This window comes from Acomys russatus, chromosome 27 (genome assembly GCF_903995435.1).
Source record: "Acomys russatus chromosome 27, mAcoRus1.1, whole genome shotgun sequence".
NCBI lineage: Eukaryota > Metazoa > Chordata > Mammalia > Rodentia > Muridae > Acomys > Acomys russatus.
In genome coordinates, this window is record NC_067163.1 from 10,021,098 (window position 1) to 10,040,411 (window position 19,314).

Consider the following 19,314-nt stretch of genomic DNA (forward strand, 5'->3'; position numbering starts at 1 on the left):
TGTAAATTAATTCCCATAGTGGAAGTTTCTGGTGAGACACTGTGACTCGGGCCATCAATGTAGGCACGTCACTGTCTGTTCCCACCTCAGCTGTGTCAGTTCAGCCTGGCTATTTCAGAAAAAGATTTGCTTTTTCAAAAGCTTATGAACCAAAGTTCTAAAAATAAGTATGAAGAATGGAAACCTATTTTATTTTAGCTCAGTCATAAGAAATCTAAGGAGCTCACTTTGCAAATGCTCTACTCCTATTTATTATCTAACTGTATCATCTATCTACTACCCCGCTGTCTGTCTGTCCATATCTATCTACTACACCGCTGTCTGTCTGTCTGTCCATTTATACACCTGCTCACCAACATACCCATCCGTCCATCTCTGTCTGTCTGTCTATCTATCTATCTTCTATCATCTATCTTATCTGCCATCTATTTTCTTCTCTTTATTGAGAAGCTTCCACAGAATGTTTTCATGTACCTCCTTGTATCAAATGAAAAACTAAACAAAACAAGGCGCAGAAGTTGCACACTATGTGGATAAAAATGAAAACATTGCCTTGTTCAGACACGTTGAGAATAGCTAAGTGATCAAGGACTGTCCTAGGGGACTGGAGAGATGGCTCAGAGGTTAAGAGCACTGGATGCTCTTCCAAAGGTCCTGAATTCAATTCCCAGCAACAACATGGTGGTTCACAACCATCTATAACAAGATCTGGTGCCCTCTTCTGGCTTGCAGGCATTACATGCAGGCAGAACATTGTATATATAATAAATAAATAAATCTTAAAATAAAAAAGGACTGTCCTAGGGACTTGGCACTAACTGCCTAAGTAAGTGACTCCCACCATGGCTTTCAACTATAGACCTGGACTATTAAGATTATATTTAAAATAAAAAATTTCACAGCAGGAAGAAGTGTGAAGAGAAACTGAGTCAGAAGTACCTTGGCAGGCAGGCAGTGCCCGGTCCCAGGAGGGCTTCCCATCAGCCCCTGTCACACACTCAATGGACGAGGGATCCACAATCTTGTAGCCAGAGTCACACTGATAGGTCACTGTGGAGCCCAGCTTGAAGTCCGTTCCAATCCTTGTGCCATTCATTATGTTGCCAGGGTCAAAGCAAGCTTCCCGTGGCTTCTCTGAAGGAGAAAGAGCATGCGCACCATTAGTGCATCTATGTGTAGTCATTTTAATTTTTTTTTTTCTTACTTCGTTCAGGGCCTAGCAGAGTGCCCAGTGTGGGAAAACTTCTTAGAAATAGTCACTTACCAGCCAATGACCATGCTAACTGAATGGCTCACAGCAGGGAAATCTTCTCCAATAAATTATATTTACTGTTTTTTAAAATTACGTTTTATTACAGAGTGATATAAAATTATGTTCATGTAACCAAAAAGCGCAGTGTTTTGTGATGTGCATTTTATGACTTGTTGACGGTCTAATTGCTGTGCATTTTAAAACTGATTGAGAAAAATTTGAGGTTCTCTTTCAACTTGCTCCTGACTCATCCCAGTGTGAACTTGTCCAAAAGCTCTCACAAACTGGTAATCTGGCTTTGCAAGAGGAAAACTGCAGAGTGCCTGAAAATCAAGTGCTGCTTCTCCTCACAGCGCGGACAGACTCAGGTTAGAAACTCAGAAATTATTCTGAGTTAAAGTTCTTGTGGCTGGTATTGTACACTGGAGACTGTCAAGCTTAGCAGGAAAATGGCATCTGATTGACAGGTGTCAAGTACTACATCTAGTGGGTGACAGTTGCTTTCATCTTAATTGCAATAACTGCAGAGACTCAATGAGGGCGTGGCATATGCCAGACTGAGCTGAGCTCAATGTCAATTATTACTGTCCCTTCTGCAATATAAGAGGTGAATGAAGTTCAGATCAAGGCAGGACAGTCACTAGGACACACTAGTGTGTACTAACCCTGTAGCCACTGACTGCACAACCCAGTGTTGGGGCCATATACGATCTGTCTGGACAACCGGAGTTTGTCGCTATGCAGCCAACCTCAGTATTTTCAACTTTCTACTTCAATGGGTCATTTAAAATATCATCAATTCAATGAGCATCTGTCCATAGACATGTGTTCTGTGAAATTTTAGACTGGAATTGTGCTTTGTTTGGTAAACACATCCCCAATGAGAGTGCCTAGTGAGACTGCTGTCGGAGGAGCTGAACTTCACAGCCTTTCCAGTGGGTGTTATAGAAGGCAGAAGACAACGTTCAACTCAATGTTATGGCCATCTCTTTGGTAGTATAGGAGGGAAGGGTGGTAATGGGGTTCATTGTACTGGTTTAGGCTCTGGGATAACTTCAAAGCATAAACTTTGAGTTTGAAAATGGTATCTCCATAAAAAGTTCATGAATGCAATTCTTTTATCTACTACAGAAAATCAAGTGTCTGTCTTATGTGCAAGGAACTTTGTGACATATAAGTACTTTACTGAATTCCATTTGATACTTTTTGTCTGGGATAAAATTGGTGATGTTACTTTTACTTCTTCCTGGCTATGTAGTTCATGTAGCTGATGTAGTTCATCATTTAATGTGGCAATTCCATGATGAACTTCAGGAGGAAGGGTGTTATGGAGATGGTCAGGTATGCCAGAGAGAGAAAGGATGAAATAGGTTCAAAAACACCCACAGGGCATGAATGAAATACAGTTACTGAAAAAGGAAAAATATCAAGCAAATATCACATCTTGGAGAGTCCTACAGGAAGCACAAGAGGCCAGTTTCACTGTTTTTTATCATCAGTTTTCAATATTTTCAGTTAGATTTCTAACACTCTGTGGATAAACATCAGCAAAGGGAGATCTCTCTGGTAAACATTATCCCAATCTATACAATATGTTATAGCTGAATGCACTGTAGACACAGAGCCTCTTATGTGACAATTAAATTTTAAAAAGCAGTTCACGCTTATATACTTTGGTCAACAACACTGATTAATCTGAAAACCTTTCTCTGCTCTTGGTGGTCCTGCACCAAGCAGCTGATAGGCAGGGATCAGTGTCTCCAATCACGTCACTGAAAATCTATTTGGAGATTTCAAACAGTAGTTGATAGTCGTATAATTCTCTGTAATAGTCTTGAATCCCACACAGACCACTAACTAAACAAATAAAGAACAAAAGACAAAAATAAAACTACTTATTTATTTTTGAATCCCTTGTTTGCTCATCAAAGCTGCCCCATTTCATTGTTTATCGAGTCATTCAAGACATGGGTAAGCACAGATTTGCTTGTAAGCATCATCCTTAGCTTATTAAAAAGTGTTATATCAATCAGTGTAGACCCACAGCATTGTCTTTCTTTCTTTTGTTGTAAGTCTCTTTCAGACCCATACGTGGCTTGGTAAGACACAGCTTGCACAGCACTCCACTTTATGCCACTGAGTGAGAACTGGTTAGCAGCTGGTTTGCTTTCAAATGACTGCATCTAATCTCTTGGTCCTATTTACTGATTGTCAGTTCTGGGTGCTCAGTGATAAATCACAGTTCTGTTTCTGGCTACGTTTTGCTCTGCTTTCTAATTAGATGGCTTCATGGCTGTGTGTAGTTTTCTGTTGTTCTTGTCCGTTCCACTTAGAAATACTTTTGTAAATTCCCACTCTGTATAGCAAATTGGTACATGTTAGGGCCTCTGCGTGGCTGCATGGTGTGGCGGCCCTGGGACCCCTCCTGGCCCATCACATTATCAACCGTCTCTGCAGTCTGTTATACTCAGCCTGAGATTGCTCGCTTACCTTTGACAATGTGGTGACACCAGTTCTGTTAGCCCTGGAGAAGTCTTTCCCATTGACTCTTCAAGAAAATGTTTCAAACAGTAAGAACTCAAATACTAAAGTAAAGAGTGACTGTTTGGAACCAATGGACCCAGATGAAGAGGCTTCCCTCACCTCTGGCTTTTCATAGTGTAACTTTATATACGTGGCATTTAGTGGACCCTGGCTTGATTAGCTCTTTAGATTGTAGCTATCATAGACCAGGTACAGGCTTGGTGAGGGTCATCTACAGTCTTCATAACATACATGTCCTCTGATGAGGCTCAAAAGTATAAACACAGCTGTTTCTACTCCAAAGGCACAGGCTCAACTGTGTGATTTTTACCATGTATTTTAAGAAAGACCTTTATATTTATGGATTTTGAGGTTGTAAGTAATTTTTAAACTTAGATCCATATAAAGCAATATAAATCCATTAAAATGGGGACTAAGATATAATGTTCCTTCATTTTATTTTATAGTTTTAACAAGTTAAATTACTAGTATGAATAAGCATAATTTATTTATTTGTTTATTAATTTATCTACTTACTTATTTTTACCCAAATCCTCATTACTATTGATAATACCAGGCCAAATTCTGTCTTATTATTGCCATGTCTTACCCTCTCCCTCCCTTCCTTCCTTCACATATGAATTCACATTGCAGAATGGTATCTGTTTTCATGGACTGTAGTCAAAGTTCTCAGGGCGGGGTGTTTTTAGTGTGGCTTTTCTGTTTTCCTTGGATGTCAATAGATCCCAAAGCACCCATGAAAATCTGCTGGGGCCAGAGCTTCTCATCTACCCTGTGCCCATAATTAAGGAAGACGCAGGGGTAATGAATAGTGTCTCAGTGGGAAAGACTGGGGCAAAACTATCTCAACGAATTTAATTCTTGGAAAATGCTAACACATATCACATGATTCTTAAATGTCATCAAAGCAGTTACCGCACATGCCATAATCCATCCTCAGATGACAATGCACCCACATAAAAGCATTTCCCTCAACATCTTTGTCTCCTTTTCCATTGGAACTAGAAATACTTTTTAGCACATGAAAGGTGGGGCTCTCTTCTTCAGGAAGACCACACACACACACACACACACACACACACACACACACACACACACACACACACACACACAGTGACCCATGCATGCAGGTCAGAAACACGTGTGTGAGATACAACATCTCACCAAGACATCCTGACAGCAGAAGCAGCCCTGATGCCAGCTGGTTTCCCCACAATCCATCTCATCACTCACCTTTAAATTCAATGGCGAACCCCGACAGGCCAACAGAAGCATCGCTCCTGAACGCCAGGAAGAGGCTGTTACCACTGCTCTCGATCCTCTCTGGGGCTTGAGAACCCTGGAAGCTCCCGATCAGCGGGCTGTTGGAGTCCTCCCCTTCGTAGATATGCAGGAAGTCATAACTTGGCTCCATGCTAAAGCTGGACGGAAGGAGAGTGTCACTGACATCCCCAACACAAACTCACCTCGTGTCTCAGAGTTAAGTTTTGGGGAACACGTTGCAGTTTAGTCTGCTTTTGTATAGTAATTTAAATGATTACAATATTCAAAATTAAACATAACACTAATCATCGTGCTGAATTGGAAGTATCATTTGTAATAAGCACTCTCAGTGTTTTATGTAATGGCGAACATCTCCAATAGTAGACAGTTCTGAATGGAGTTAAAAGAAAACAAATAATAGTAACAGGGGTGTGGCACCCCTCCTTGTCCCCATCAACTTGCTAGAGATAAACAGCTTGAGAAAAGCCAGGCTCAAACGTGAGATTCCCACTGAATCTTGATTATTATGTGGGTATTTTGGGATTTAAGATGTATGTACTTAGTACTGCTTTATGTTATAAAGGTTAAAAATTAAAAGCCTCATTGGTTAATTTTTACATTAAAAACTGAAATGGAGCTGGGTGTGGTGGCACTCGCCTTTAATCCCAGCACTTGGGAGGCAGAGGCAGGTGGATTTCTGTGAGTCTGAGGCCAACCTGGTCTACAAAGCAAGTCTAAGACAGCCAAGGCTTCACAGGGAAATGCTGTCTAAAAAAAAAACCAAACAAACAAACAAACAAACAAAAAAAAACCAAAAAACCCAAAAAACAAAACCTGTAATGGTCATTGTTTCCTTAGGCGAGTGAGCCAATATTTATGAATCTTGTATGGGCAGAGCACAAACATTTTCTATCATGTCACTACATTGAATATTCCAATCAATCTTTCTATTATTCCTTTACTCCCCCTTTCCTTTACTTCCCCTTTCCTTTTCACATTCTGTGTTTCTCTCTCTCTCTCTCCCTATTTTCTTTTCTCTTCTCTTCTTTTCTAATATCAACATCCATGTTAAGACTTCAATTATTTACTCTCAAGGGTCACAGGGACATCACTGTTGTTTTTAAATATCTATTTACAAATTTACAAATTTGTAAATTTATAATGTATTTGTAAGGCTGCTGGTGTCAGACATGAAGAAGGAAGGGCAGAGGCTCCAAAGCTCAGAGATTTGGTGTAATCACAAATGCTGTGTAGGGTTTTATTGGAAGAATAATTTTAGTCATGGTCATTTTCATGGATGATTCTAGAATCTGGTCCTGTACCATCTCCAATGTCTAGCAACGCTGATTATGATCATAATTACCTACTGAACATTGAAATGCAATCAGACATGGGAAAGGGAAAAGCACATTCTGTGCTGAATCTCTTTTTAAACATAAAATAGTTTGGGCATAGAACCCTGGTGCCTACTTTATAATTAATTCCAGTTCCCTTTATAATAATCAGGCTTATTTCCACTTACCATAGCATTATATACCTATAAACCTTAGTAATTTCCTAGCTCTCACCCAGTCTGTGGTGCAAGTTTGAGTCCCTGTGAATCAACATTACCATACAGTACACAGGTACAGTGATAGGCATTGCTCTCCACAGTCACCAACACCAGCATACACTTATGTGCAGTCCTAGAATGCCCTCCTCCAATATTTCTAATGTCAGACTCCCATCCTACCCATAAGAACACACCAGAATTCAGTCTTCTGAAAGAGTCCTGTGTGTCACCTGACTCTAACAGAGTCCTCTGAAGACTGTGGCTGATGTCCACACATGGGGGGGTCTCATTAGTGCACCTTGGATTCCTCCTGTTTGAGCATCCTTGTCCCTACACAGCTTTCTGACAACTCCTCCCCCCATCCTCCAACACATACATGGATCCTAGGTTGCAAGTGGATGATTCTCATCCTAACACACAGACTTTCAGCTCAGAGCAGCTACAATAATATAAAGCTAAACAGATCCGGGGCAAGCTAGTGGCTTACAAGAATCCAAGACTTTGATGATTATCTGTGTTGTGCATCTTTCATAGAGGTGTATAAAACACAGCAAGGAACGTTCCTGCCATAAATGTCATTATTATCAAACGAGCTGTTCCTTGGTAGCTTTGATCATTGGTCACTGCCACAGCAGAGGTGTGAAACTGAGTAGCAAGGCTCTGCTTATATCTGATAGTCACTTTACTCTGTCCTCAGGAATCAGATGAACATCGAGGTTTTAAGGAAGATCTACCAAGTTCTGCAATGAACAATCACATGGCTGGTCTACTGGCACAGGCTCACTTATTGTGTGTCGGCTGAGTGTCCTGAAAGTATTTGTTCTTTTGATCATGAGTACAGGCACTTTCAGGGAAATGTGCCCTGCAAACTGACTAATGCCCTATCCCAGAACCATAACCTATACTGAATCCGAGATGGTGAGGGAGGTCAGCATCCCTGGGGGGGCACACGTGTGGGCCCAAAATCCTAGGCAAGGAAACCTGTCCCCTGGCAGAGAAATCAAATAGTTAATCTCATTTATTTCTGATGGGTTAAGACACAAGCTAGCAAGACCTTTACCCTTCAGACCTTCACCTTTCAGAATATCACATTTATAGTTTAAAAAAAGCAAAGCATATTATTTGAAAAGATCTCAGTATGCACCAAAATTTAGCTACTACATAGTAAATACTAATGTGATAATACAGTATTGTATAAACCCTTTTATATCACTGTGAAAAATTGCCTTGCTGGAAGTAACCAATGGAAGAAATGATTTGCTTTGGGTTTTAGTTCAGTGGCTATCATTCCTAATGGTGCAGAAGGCATGGCTGTTTATTGCTCCATCCATGAAGGCCAGAGGTTATGGTCTGGGTTGCTTGCATCTTGGTGGCCCAGAACAGCCTAGATGGAAGCAGGGTTATGCTATAAACCCCCAAGCCCCACCTATATGACCATATGCTTATGAAGGAGGCCTCATGTTCAGAAGGTTCCAAACATCTCCCACACAGAACCATCAGCTGTTTGCTCAAGGCTTCAGACATGAGAAGCAGAGGGCATATCACATTTAAGCCATAACCACAGTGGAATTGACTTTACTGAATCCTCACAGTGTTGAACTTTTATCACCTTGTACAGCAGGGGTGAATGACCATTCCCTAGACACTGACGTCTAGAGTCCAAACTTTAGATCAGGCAAAGATTGGGGAGTCTTCTGTTGCTATCTCTACTTTATCACAACAGTTTAAATGACAGCAACAGCCCATCAGACTGCCAGACAGAGCGAGCAGTGGAAAACCAGCCTTCACTGACTGCAAAAAATGGAATGTTGAGGAGGCATTTCCTCAAGCGTCTCCACAGCATGTTTAACAACTTATCTGATATTCTACAAATAAAGTTTGGATGGACATCACATCAAGGGCAAGGTGGCTAGTGTGTGAAAGGATTTCATGTGTGTCTTACATGCAGAGGGGCTGCCCATCATGGCAACGTTCCCTGTTCTTGGCACCCTGCCTCTGTCTGGATAGCTAATAGACACTGAGCTGGCAGCTAACTACTTGTAAAGTTGGATGTACTGAGGAGACAAATGCAGTGAGCTGGACATGGCATTAAAGTCCTACTAAAAAGAGGTAGTCTGCACCAGACGTACCTTTTGAATATCAAGGCAATGACAAAGTCCGGGTTCACCTTAATTCTCCAGTCACATTCCTTCCCTGGAGGGTACGGCTGTGGGTAGTTAGGGGATAAAATCACTCCAGCAGGGCCCGTCAGATTCCCGCCACAAGCAGCTGTCACAGAAGAAAGTCACAGGGGGAAAGTTAGAGCAGACATCCAGAATGCTGAACACAGGCGGGCAGCTCTTTCTAGAAGGGTGCAATTGGCGGCGCTTGCATCAAAGACATAGTTTGCCTACAAATGTAGAGGCATGTTAGAGAAGCCCACAAAGTCTGTACCTTTCCATGTGATCCTTGAGGATTTTAGATTATAACTCATCCTGTTCTTAGATAATTTCAAACTCCATCTATCTATCTATCTATCTATCTATCTATCTATCTATCTCTCTATCATCTATCTACCTATTGTCCATCTATTTATCTGTATCTAGCTACCTACATACCTATCTATTATTTACTTTTGAGAGAGGGTTTCTTTCTACAGTCTGGGCTATCCTGGAACTCACAGTAGCTCAGGCTATCCTTGAAGCCACCATGATTCTCATGCCTTCCAAGCACAAGGGTTTCAGGCATAAGCCTACACACCCAGCTATGTTTTATATGATTACAACTGACAAAATGTCTTTCAATAACTTCCATTTTACTCAAATAAATTGAGGAGTGTACCTAACCCTCAGACCCTCTACATATGCATATACACATGTACATGTATGTGCTCATACACAAAACCTGATATAAACCTTTCATGGATGTCACCATATTATCCTAGTAATTCTGCTGCCATTTCTCATCAGTTTACAAAGTCAGAGAACATCCTAGAACATGGGCTTTGAGGGACATAATGGTCAGTCTTTCTGTCTGTCTAACACTTGACCCTAGAGAGAATGCTTGATCATAGTGATTAGATATTATAGTTAAAGAACTCCACATGATAAGGACTGAGCTAGCCTTACAGTCACTAGCTGTGCCTGGTCTGCCTTCACATTTACACAAAAATTATCAGGTGTGATAATTTTGTTTCTAGGATCTGAAGGTATTTAATATTATTGCATGTGCCAAATAAAATTTCCATTAGATCTTCTACTACATGGGCATTGTTCAAACACTGGAAATATATACATGTTTGCACATTGAGGCACTGATGCTGTCATGGATTTCATGGTTCTTTAGGGAAATTCTGTGGTTTGTGACTAAGTTGTTTCAAGTTTTCACTCTAATTAAACCACAGATTTCTCCCACATTACAGATAGTTCACATTATTGACAATACAAATATATGTATATTTGGGAATAAATAATGAAATATTCTAATTGGTCATCCTTTTCTCCCTCCACAAATAAGGATTTGCTTTGTGTAAATAAAGTAAGAGAAGATAAAAGATTGTAGTCCACAGTTTTTAGTCACGACTGGGCCTTTAAACAGCCACATAACATTCCTGAAAACCCACTTTTTAAAAAACAATAAATACAATGAAATCATCCTGTTTTGTATGATAAACTCACTCAGTCTGGTCAATTCAAGTTATGAACACCACAGGAGTACACTCAACTTATGGGAGATGTGTTGGCAGACTATGAAGCTCTATGTGTGCTTATGTGAAGGTCCTTCTTAATAATGATGCGGTCATCATCAGGTGGCCCCTTCATTGCTCTCACTGGGAGTCTTTCTGCAGCACTTGCCATGGCTAATTCAGCATCTAGCTTAAGAACATGGGTCTGATAGGGCAGCCTTACTGATGTAGAGCGTAAAAGTACCTGAAAGCCAAGATGATTGTATTCCATGCAGGGCTTGGAAGATGCAAAGTGACAGATTTAGGGCACTGTCACAGAAGGGTGCTCAGAGTATGATTCAAATATTAACTTAAAGGAAACAAAGGGGAATCTGGTTCTTCCTGCTGGTCCCCGGAACTCCACCAAATGAGAGTGTTAACGCCAAGAATGGTGTTAAGTAGCACTATTTTGGCACGTTTGTTCTCTCGGGGTCTGGAATTATTCATGTTAGCTTCATTAGGCTTTAATTAGGGAGCTCATAAAACCTTTTAGATACAATTAGAGTTTAGAAGATACAGTTCAGACACTCTAGAAACTCCATCTGGCTTGTATGCACGAAGCATCCTCAGGTCTATCCACACACACACGCCCATTACACAGGTCAGCTCCCACTCCACCCAGCTTGTGTGCAGAAGTCCACTCTAACGAGGCAGCCAGCATCTCTGCAGAAAACACTGTAACACCCACACCATTCAGTGAGACATCCTTAAATAATCATCCTGAGGGTCATGGGCAGCTCCAGCCATCAAAAATAGTGTGTGCAGCAGACTGAAGATAAGTGAACACTTTTTAGAGGTCTGTAAAATTTGGATCCTAAGAAAAGAGACTAAGCAATGCAAAACTGGAGGGTTTTGAGGGACAGGACATGCTGTTCCAATTAGAACATTCATCCCTTGAGACTCAGCTATATTGCTAAAGAGAGGACTCATGAATAAAGTGCACTGTGTGCAAGCGTGAGGACTCAAGTTCGCTCCCCGAGTACTCATGTGTAAATCTATGCATGGACAACTGTAGCTCCCTGATGGTGTATGAGGGTGGAGATGAGTGGGTTTCTGGGGCTTGCCATCCAGCCTGTCTAGCCAAACAGGTGAGTTTCAGGCTAAGAGAGAGAGAGAGAGATTCAGTTTGAAAAACTAAGATTTTTAAAGAAGACACCTAACATTGATTTCTGGGCTCCACATGTACACACATGCATGAGTAAGCACAACCACACATACATGTGTAGACCTATCTACCCACATACACACATAACACAAAGACATGGACATATCTACTTGCAGCACACACATGCACACATATATAACACCTAATACACAGCATACAAAAACAGACCCAGAAACACATACATACACACATATATACATACATACACCACACATACATACAAAGCATACAAAGACACATACACAGACAGACACATAGACACACATATAATACACACAGAGAGACACATAGATACACATGTATAATACATACAACAGAGAGAGGGGTGTGCTCAACTATAAAAGGCCAAAAAGAGAAGTTCCATTTTCAGGGGCCCTTCAGAAAGAAAGAAATAGAAGAGAGATAATAAAGCAGATCTTGGGAAAGGTGTGTTACGTGTATCTTGGGGATCTGGGGGGATACAGGGGGAGCTTGAACAGAAAAAGAGTTAACACTCAAAAGGCAGAGCACATTGATGACCAAGGAAAGGGATAGGAAACAAACAAACAAACAAACAAACAAATCACACAGCCAGTAATCAAATGTAAAGATAAGGTTCAGACCTGTGTCTGATCTAAAGTGTGAATTAAAACAAGAAGAACATATCACTTTCTAACCATATAAGAAGGTTTAAAATCATCCTAAGTTGTGACTTTCCTATTAGAGAAAGTAAGCATGGGTAATGACAACTATCGTTGGTGTAAATATTTGGATACAATTTTTTAAAAGCATCTTAGAGAAATAAAATTGAAGAAATACATTATTCTCCCACAATCATGTGTGTTATACAAAGCCTGTTTTATTATGGTTGACTTCAGAAGTGAGGAATTGACTGTGCACTTGTACAGAAATAGTGAGTCCAACATTGCCAAGTTGCACTTATGCGATAATATACAGCATCACGTCGCCAGTGTCATGAGCCAGGAGTTGTGCTCATAGATGCCCCATAGTCACTAAAAATCTAGTTTATAACATAAAATAGCACCCCAAACACTGTGCACTGCTAAGTTAGTATTCTGGCAGGACATGTTAAAAATATTTTAAAGCAAAATATATACATACGCTTATGAATTTTACTGGAGTATGTTTGTTAATAGGAACTGTCTCTGGGTAAAAAGACAATACCTTTCCTCACAACTTGCTATGTTATAGCTTTTTTAAAATGCCTGCAATAAACATGCATTATCTCCTAATAAGAAAAAAAGCGGTTTTAAAGTGTTCCCTGTAGAGTAAAGAATTTATATGGGTGCTAGTCCACAGTCAGCTGAGGCGTCACTCTGGAAATATGCTGCAGGGGACACAGCCCTCATGTCTGAAAAGTGAAACTCACAGTGTAACGGAGAGATAGCATCTGTCTTCCTGTCACATAGCATCTATGCTTGTGGGCAGGTCTGGCCCTCAAATACTTGACTATTCAATTGCTACAGATGATTTCCATCTGCCCTTGGAAAGTGCTGTTCGAGACCCAGAAGGACAGTGAGTGCTTTCTGCTGAGCTTTGGTTTCTTCAGTGCTTGCTCTAAATTAGGTGACTGGGAGTTGGTTGTGTCAAAGGCTATGGAAGAGCGAGGGAAGAGGTCAAATTTTACAACTATGCCTTGAATGCAGAAAGGATTAAGTGCCTTTGAGAGGTTAACTTAAAGTTGATTTTTAAGCTTTTCCTCCATGAGATTAAAAATATAAAATGGAAGAAAATTACACTTTTATTTCCACAACAGAGACACATATGCACACACAGCAATGCATAATACACACATCAAATACATGGACCCAAAAGTACAGGGAGAGAGACACACATACAACACACACACAGAGACACACACTACACATATAGGCATACATATACACCATAGACACACACAGTGCATAATACACGTAACAAACACATGGACACACAAAGCATCCAGGCACAGAGATACACACATAGAGCACACACATAATACACATACAACATAGCCATGTAAACATATACACATAACACAGATACACACACACACACACACACACAGGGGAGCTGAACAATAAAAGACAGAAGGAGAAGCTCCATTTGCAGGGACCTTCACAAAGTAAAAGAAAAAGTTTACAATGACAGCCGCATCTACTTTATTTTGAAAAATATCCAAAGTGTCACAAGGCTCCTGCTAGGGGAGTGAGCAATGAAAGGCTCACTGTGCTCACAGCTGAGAAGGCTACTAAACAGAGGCTGCTTTCCTCCAGGCCAGCTGTTACTGAACAGAGCTCCTGCCTCATCTGTCTCCAAGGCCATGAGCCAGTCCCTCACTTCTCTGTCACAGATCAATTCAATTCTACATTTTCAAGCAGAATATTAAGAAGCAGCAACTGAACTAAGGTTTGGTTAAATTTCATTTAGGAATTATGACTGAATACTCTAAATAGGTATTTTATGTCAAACTATTTAACAGAATGAAGGATAATTTACAGGTAATTCCTGTTTTAGATGAAAATCTGTTTTCCTAAAATCATACTTGTGAAAAGTCATCTTAGATGCCTATTAAGATCGTTGCTGGCAAAGCCATTTGTTACGACATTAATAAGTTGAATGGGGAATTTTAATTGTGTTATACACAATTTTATTCTTTATTTTCATTTTCCCCAAAAGTGATATAATGTCTGCTTTTCAGGATTCTAGCTAAAACGTACAGATGTTATAGAAAGCCATACTTCTAAAAAGATAAAGAGCTTTTCAGTAGCAGGTTTTGCTTGAAGATGTGTTTTATATTAAAGAATGAGGCCAGCAGTGGACGGCTGATAAATTTTGAGCCATGTAAAAATTCTAAGTCTGGATTGGTGGATATATATTTACATAAGATCTGTTAAGGACAAGAAATGTTAGATAAATGTCAATTACTGTACATTAAGGAAACCACGTCCTTTATTTCATCTAATAAAGTAAAGGTTTGCAATAAAATTTCAGCATTGTCTCGGAGAGCCCGAGGCCATTTAGGAAGCTCCTGAAATGTCCTCCTGAAGAAAGAAAAGGTTAGTGGACATATCTGAAGCATAGACTGCGTTTATTTACAGGCATGGTGTTCCCATTTCCCGGGGCCCAGTACCTATGCACAAAGGAGGGTCTGGCTGCCAGAAGAAGCGGTTGTTGATCTGCACACAGGTGATCTTGGCTTGTCCTTGGAGCTGGTACCCAGGGTCACACTGGAAGGTGATGGTGTCTCCAGGCTCCCTGCTGTCACCATAGCGGGTACCATTCTGAGGCATTCCAGGGTCATTGCAGGTGGATGCAATGGATGCTGCAGAAGAGCAAACAACACTTGGTCAGGTGACTGAGAACCAAGTGTCCACACAGGCTCGGGTGGCTGCTGCCTCCAGGGTAACATGTTCACCATTGGTAAAATACACCAAATGTTTTTGGTGAGCTTAAAAAGAGGCGGTCTTTCCTTGTGGGAGGATCTGATACTAAGCACTTTGCTTCTGCTCATGTTGAATAAATTCTAGCAAAATCTTATTGAAATTTGGCCACTTATGTAATTCTAATTACCAATCTTCTCATATTATACTTAGTATACTTTCTATATGCATTTCCCTCTAATCTGCCCTTCGATAATAATTTATAAAGTCATATGTCACAATTTAAATGATTTAATTAAAGAACTATAGCTTCAACCTGGAGCAAAATACAATAAAAAGCTTTCCTTGATATGACCCCTCACGGTGAGTGGGGAAGGCGGGCATATGTCAATTTTATCAGAGGCACTATGGATCCACAGGCTACTCCTTTCCAGGCAAATAATCAATCACACATCTGTAAAACCTTATAATTTAGTCACCTAGTCTTTAGAAAACACTGAAAATATGTCAGTGGAAGAGAGGAGGAGGAGTGGGGAAGAAAAAGGAAAAGTGAGGGACATGGAGAGGTTAAAGAGAAAGAGGGCAGGAGGGAGAGAGAGAGGGAGGGAGAGAGAGGATGGGGGGGAGGGGAGTGGAGGTAGACAGAGAAAGACAGAAAGACAGAGACCATATCCAACATCAAAGAGTCCATGGAAAGGTGGACTGTCAGGTCACAGTCCTGCTCAGAGAGATGCAATTAGAGCTTAATGCTTTCAGACATTGATTTTCACTAACTACCCTGTAAAAACAAGGCTAATAACAACCAACTTATTAGGCATGGTATGAGAAGAGGCAGTGTGCGAACTGTCCTCCTTGCTGATCCCCTGTCTCTATAGAGTCAGGGGAGGGCAGCAGTTAGCTATCTTACTACCATCCTCTAACAGGGTTTCACCCCATATTTAATCTCAGGCTTGGGCATATCTGCACCATGACAAGAGAATAATGAGTTTCCTGCCACCGCACACACACCAGAGGTATCCGCATGCAGCCATGTCCGCCCATCCTATGCCACTGCACATCCACCAGTGGTATCTGCATGCAGCCATGTCCACCCTTTCTAACCCTCTGCTACACTCCAGTAATGACCTTCCTGAATGTCTTCCTGTAATTCCTTGTTTTCCTGGTTGATTACCATGAATTTCTGCCTATCAGTAGTAAGCGTATAGAAGGCTGGGTGTTGTATGCTGCTGGAAGCTCTACACACAGGCTCATACCAATTCTTCTGGAACTTTCTCTTTTCTCAGTGTTGTACTTCTGAGGGTCATGTGTGGGCATTATGTCCAGATTATCCATCTCACTGCTATATAGTTCTCTCTCTCTCTCTCTCTCTCTCTCTCTCTCTCTCTCTCTCTCTCTCTCTGTGTGTGTGTGTGTGTGTAGGTGTGTGTGTGTGTATGTGTACCTGTGCACGTTCATATATATAAGAGTATTTGCTCCTTCATGTGTGATTGCAGAGGCCAGAGATCACTCCTCACCTAATTGTTTGAGACAATGTTTCTCACTAAACATGGTGCCCACCGACTGGTTAGATAGGGGGGCCAACAAGGTGCTAGGAATATTCCTACCCCCATTTCCAGGTGCTGGGGTTATGGGCACCTAGCGTCATGCCCAGGTTTTTGTAGAGGTGCTAGGGATTGAACCTGGGTCCTCATGCTTGCTCAGCAAGCATGTCACTTACTGAGCCCTCTCCCCAGCCCACATGGCTATACCACAATCTCTCCAGTCTCCTCTTATTGTGTATATTTAAGATAAATTTGAAATTTCATATCTTTAGGCTCATATAAAGGAATGAAACTAAGTTACATAATTTCTTATTAGAAAAGAAAAAAGCTGGGACATAAATACAATCAGATCAATGTAAGCACGCTCTAGCAGTATATAGCATAGTGTCCAGGACTTTGGTATCACTCATGTTCTTCTGGGCGCCAAATGCTTAGGAAGCCCTAGATCTTCAGCTTTGCCATCTGTAGTACACATAGCTTGTTCTGCTGTAGGATCAGGCTGGGGTCACTACATATATACATATATACATACATACGTGCTGCTGTCCTGGTCAGTATCTCACGGTCCTGGAATCTCCAATGTCTTGGGGCTTCCATTGCATCAGGCTGTAATTTCACTAATATGGACCTGAACTTTCTTCCTGGAACCTAACCCTGCTCCCTAATGATGCCGTGTCTCAGATTTCCCCAATGACCCCTTCAATCCTGGGTTCTGCACAGCAGCTGGAAGCTCCACACTGTCCCCTCCCTCCTCTTGTCGCAGTCCCTGTCTCCCTATCTCCCTCCTCCCCCAGATCCACTTTTTCTCCTTTCCTGGTCCTCCCAGGGATATCAACCATATATGACATATCAAGCTATAAGACTTGACACAGCTCCTTGTATTAAAACTGGACAAGGCAACCCACTAGGAGGAAAAGGGTCCAAAAAGCCTGCAAAAGAGTCAGAGGCAGACCCTGATTCCACCGTTATGAGTCCTACAACAATACCAAGCTGCCCAACCATACCATATGTGGAGAGGACGTAGCACAGACCCATGCAGCCTCCCTGATTCTTGGTTCAGTCTCTGTGATGTGAGCTTAGTTGATTCTGTGGGCTGACTTCTTGTGTTGTCTGTGACACCTCTGACTCCTACAACCCTTTTTTGAATTTTTCTGCAGGATTTTCCGAGCCCTGCCTAATAGTTTGCTGTGGATCTCAGCATCTGATCCCATCTCTTTCTGGGTTAAAGTCTCTAAGATGACAATTATGCTAGGCGCTGGACTAGCAGCATAGCAGATTTATCATTAGAAACCACTGCATTGGCTTTTTTTCTGGTCGTGTTTAGTTCTATCCTAAGTCTCTGGGCTATGTGAACTCTGGTTTCTGGTCCTCTAGACAGTGTCAGACATGTGCTCCCTCTTGTGGCATGGGTCTCAAGTTGATCCAGTCAGTGATTGACCACTCGCAAGTTCTGCACCACATTTACCCGGCACATCTTGCAGGCAGGACAAAGGTTGAAGGTTTTGTGGCTGGATCAGTGTCGCAATACCTTCACTGAAATCCTTGTTTAGTTACAGGAGGTGACTGATTCAGGCTCCATATCCCTCATTACGAAGAGTCTTTGTTAGGGTCACCCTCATGGATTCCTGGGAGTTTCCATTGCACTAGGTTTCTACCTCACCCCTGGAACGGCCCCCATTTTCAGTTGTTTCTCCAAGTACTTTCTTCTACCCCCACCCTAACCAATCCCTCTTTCTCCATTCCCACAGATCCCCAGTCCCCCCATGAAATATATTATATTTCCCCTTCCCAGGGAGATCTAGGCACTCCCCCTTTATCCTCCTGTTACTTAGCTTTTTGGGGTGTGTGGATTGTAGCATGATTATCCTTTCCTTTACAGCTTTTGTCCACTTATAAGTGAGTACATACCACTCAACTTCATATGGGAAAAAACAAAGAAACAAAAAACTCATGATAGTTAATGTAATCCTGTACAATAAAAGAATTTCTGGAGGTATCACCATCCCCGATTTCAAGTTGTACTACAGAGACGTAGTAATAAAAGCCACAGGGTACTGGCCTAAAAACAGATAGTTTGATTCAACAAAATTGAATCAAAGACCCAGATGTACAAACACACACTTGTGAACACCTGATTCTTGATAAAGCAGCCAAAAATATGTATAAAAGAAAGCATGTTCAACATATGGTGCCGATCTAATGGGATGTTGGCACGTAGAAGAATATAAATAGGTCCATATCTATCATAATGCATGAAACCCAAGTGCAAGTGGATCAAAGACCTCAACATCTCAACATAAAGTCAGATACACTAAACCTGATAGAACAACTGTGAGAAATAGCCTTGAATGCATTGGCACAGGAGAGAACTTCCTGAACAGAACATCAGTAGTGCAGGTGCTAAGATTGACAATTAATAAATGGTACTTAACAAAACTGAAAAGCTTCTGTAAGGTTAAAGACACCATCAAAAGGACAAACAGCAGCGTACAGAATGGGAAAAGATTTTCACCACTCCATATTTGACTGAGTGCTAATATTCAAAACATAAAGAACTCAAGAAACTAGACATCAACAAATGAAACCAAATAATTCAATTAAAACTGACAGATCTAAACAAAGAATTCTCAGCAATGAAATATCAACGCCCCCCCAAAAAAACCCAAAAACCAACCCCCCCAAAATATCAAAAAAAACAGACCAAACAAACAAAAACACTAATACTAAAAGACATGATCAACATCCTTAGCAATTAAGAAAATGAAAATAAAAAACAACTCTGAGATTCCATCTTACACCTTTCAGAATGGCTAAGATAAAAAAACACAAGTGTCAACTCATGTTGTCAAGGATATGGACCAAGGGGAACACTCCTCCTTCATTGCTGGTGGGAGTGCAAGCCAGTACAACCACTTTGGAAATCAATGTGGCA

General features: G+C 41.1%; 1 protein-coding gene across 1 annotated transcript in view; it reads right to left on the reverse strand.

The window, feature by feature from the left end:
- The window catches only part of Csmd1 (CUB and Sushi multiple domains 1), a 1,555,368-nt gene that overhangs the window by 166,606 nt on the left and 1,369,448 nt on the right, over positions 1–19,314 (reverse strand). Inside the window, exons 27-30 of the mRNA XM_051170014.1 lie at positions 14,592–14,783; positions 8,741–8,879; positions 5,030–5,217; positions 940–1,134 (exon numbers count right to left, since the gene is read on the reverse strand). Coding sequence (XP_051025971.1) covers positions 940–1,134; positions 5,030–5,217; positions 8,741–8,879; positions 14,592–14,783 — 714 coding nt within the window. The remainder of the gene's footprint in view (positions 1–939; positions 1,135–5,029; positions 5,218–8,740; positions 8,880–14,591; positions 14,784–19,314) is intronic.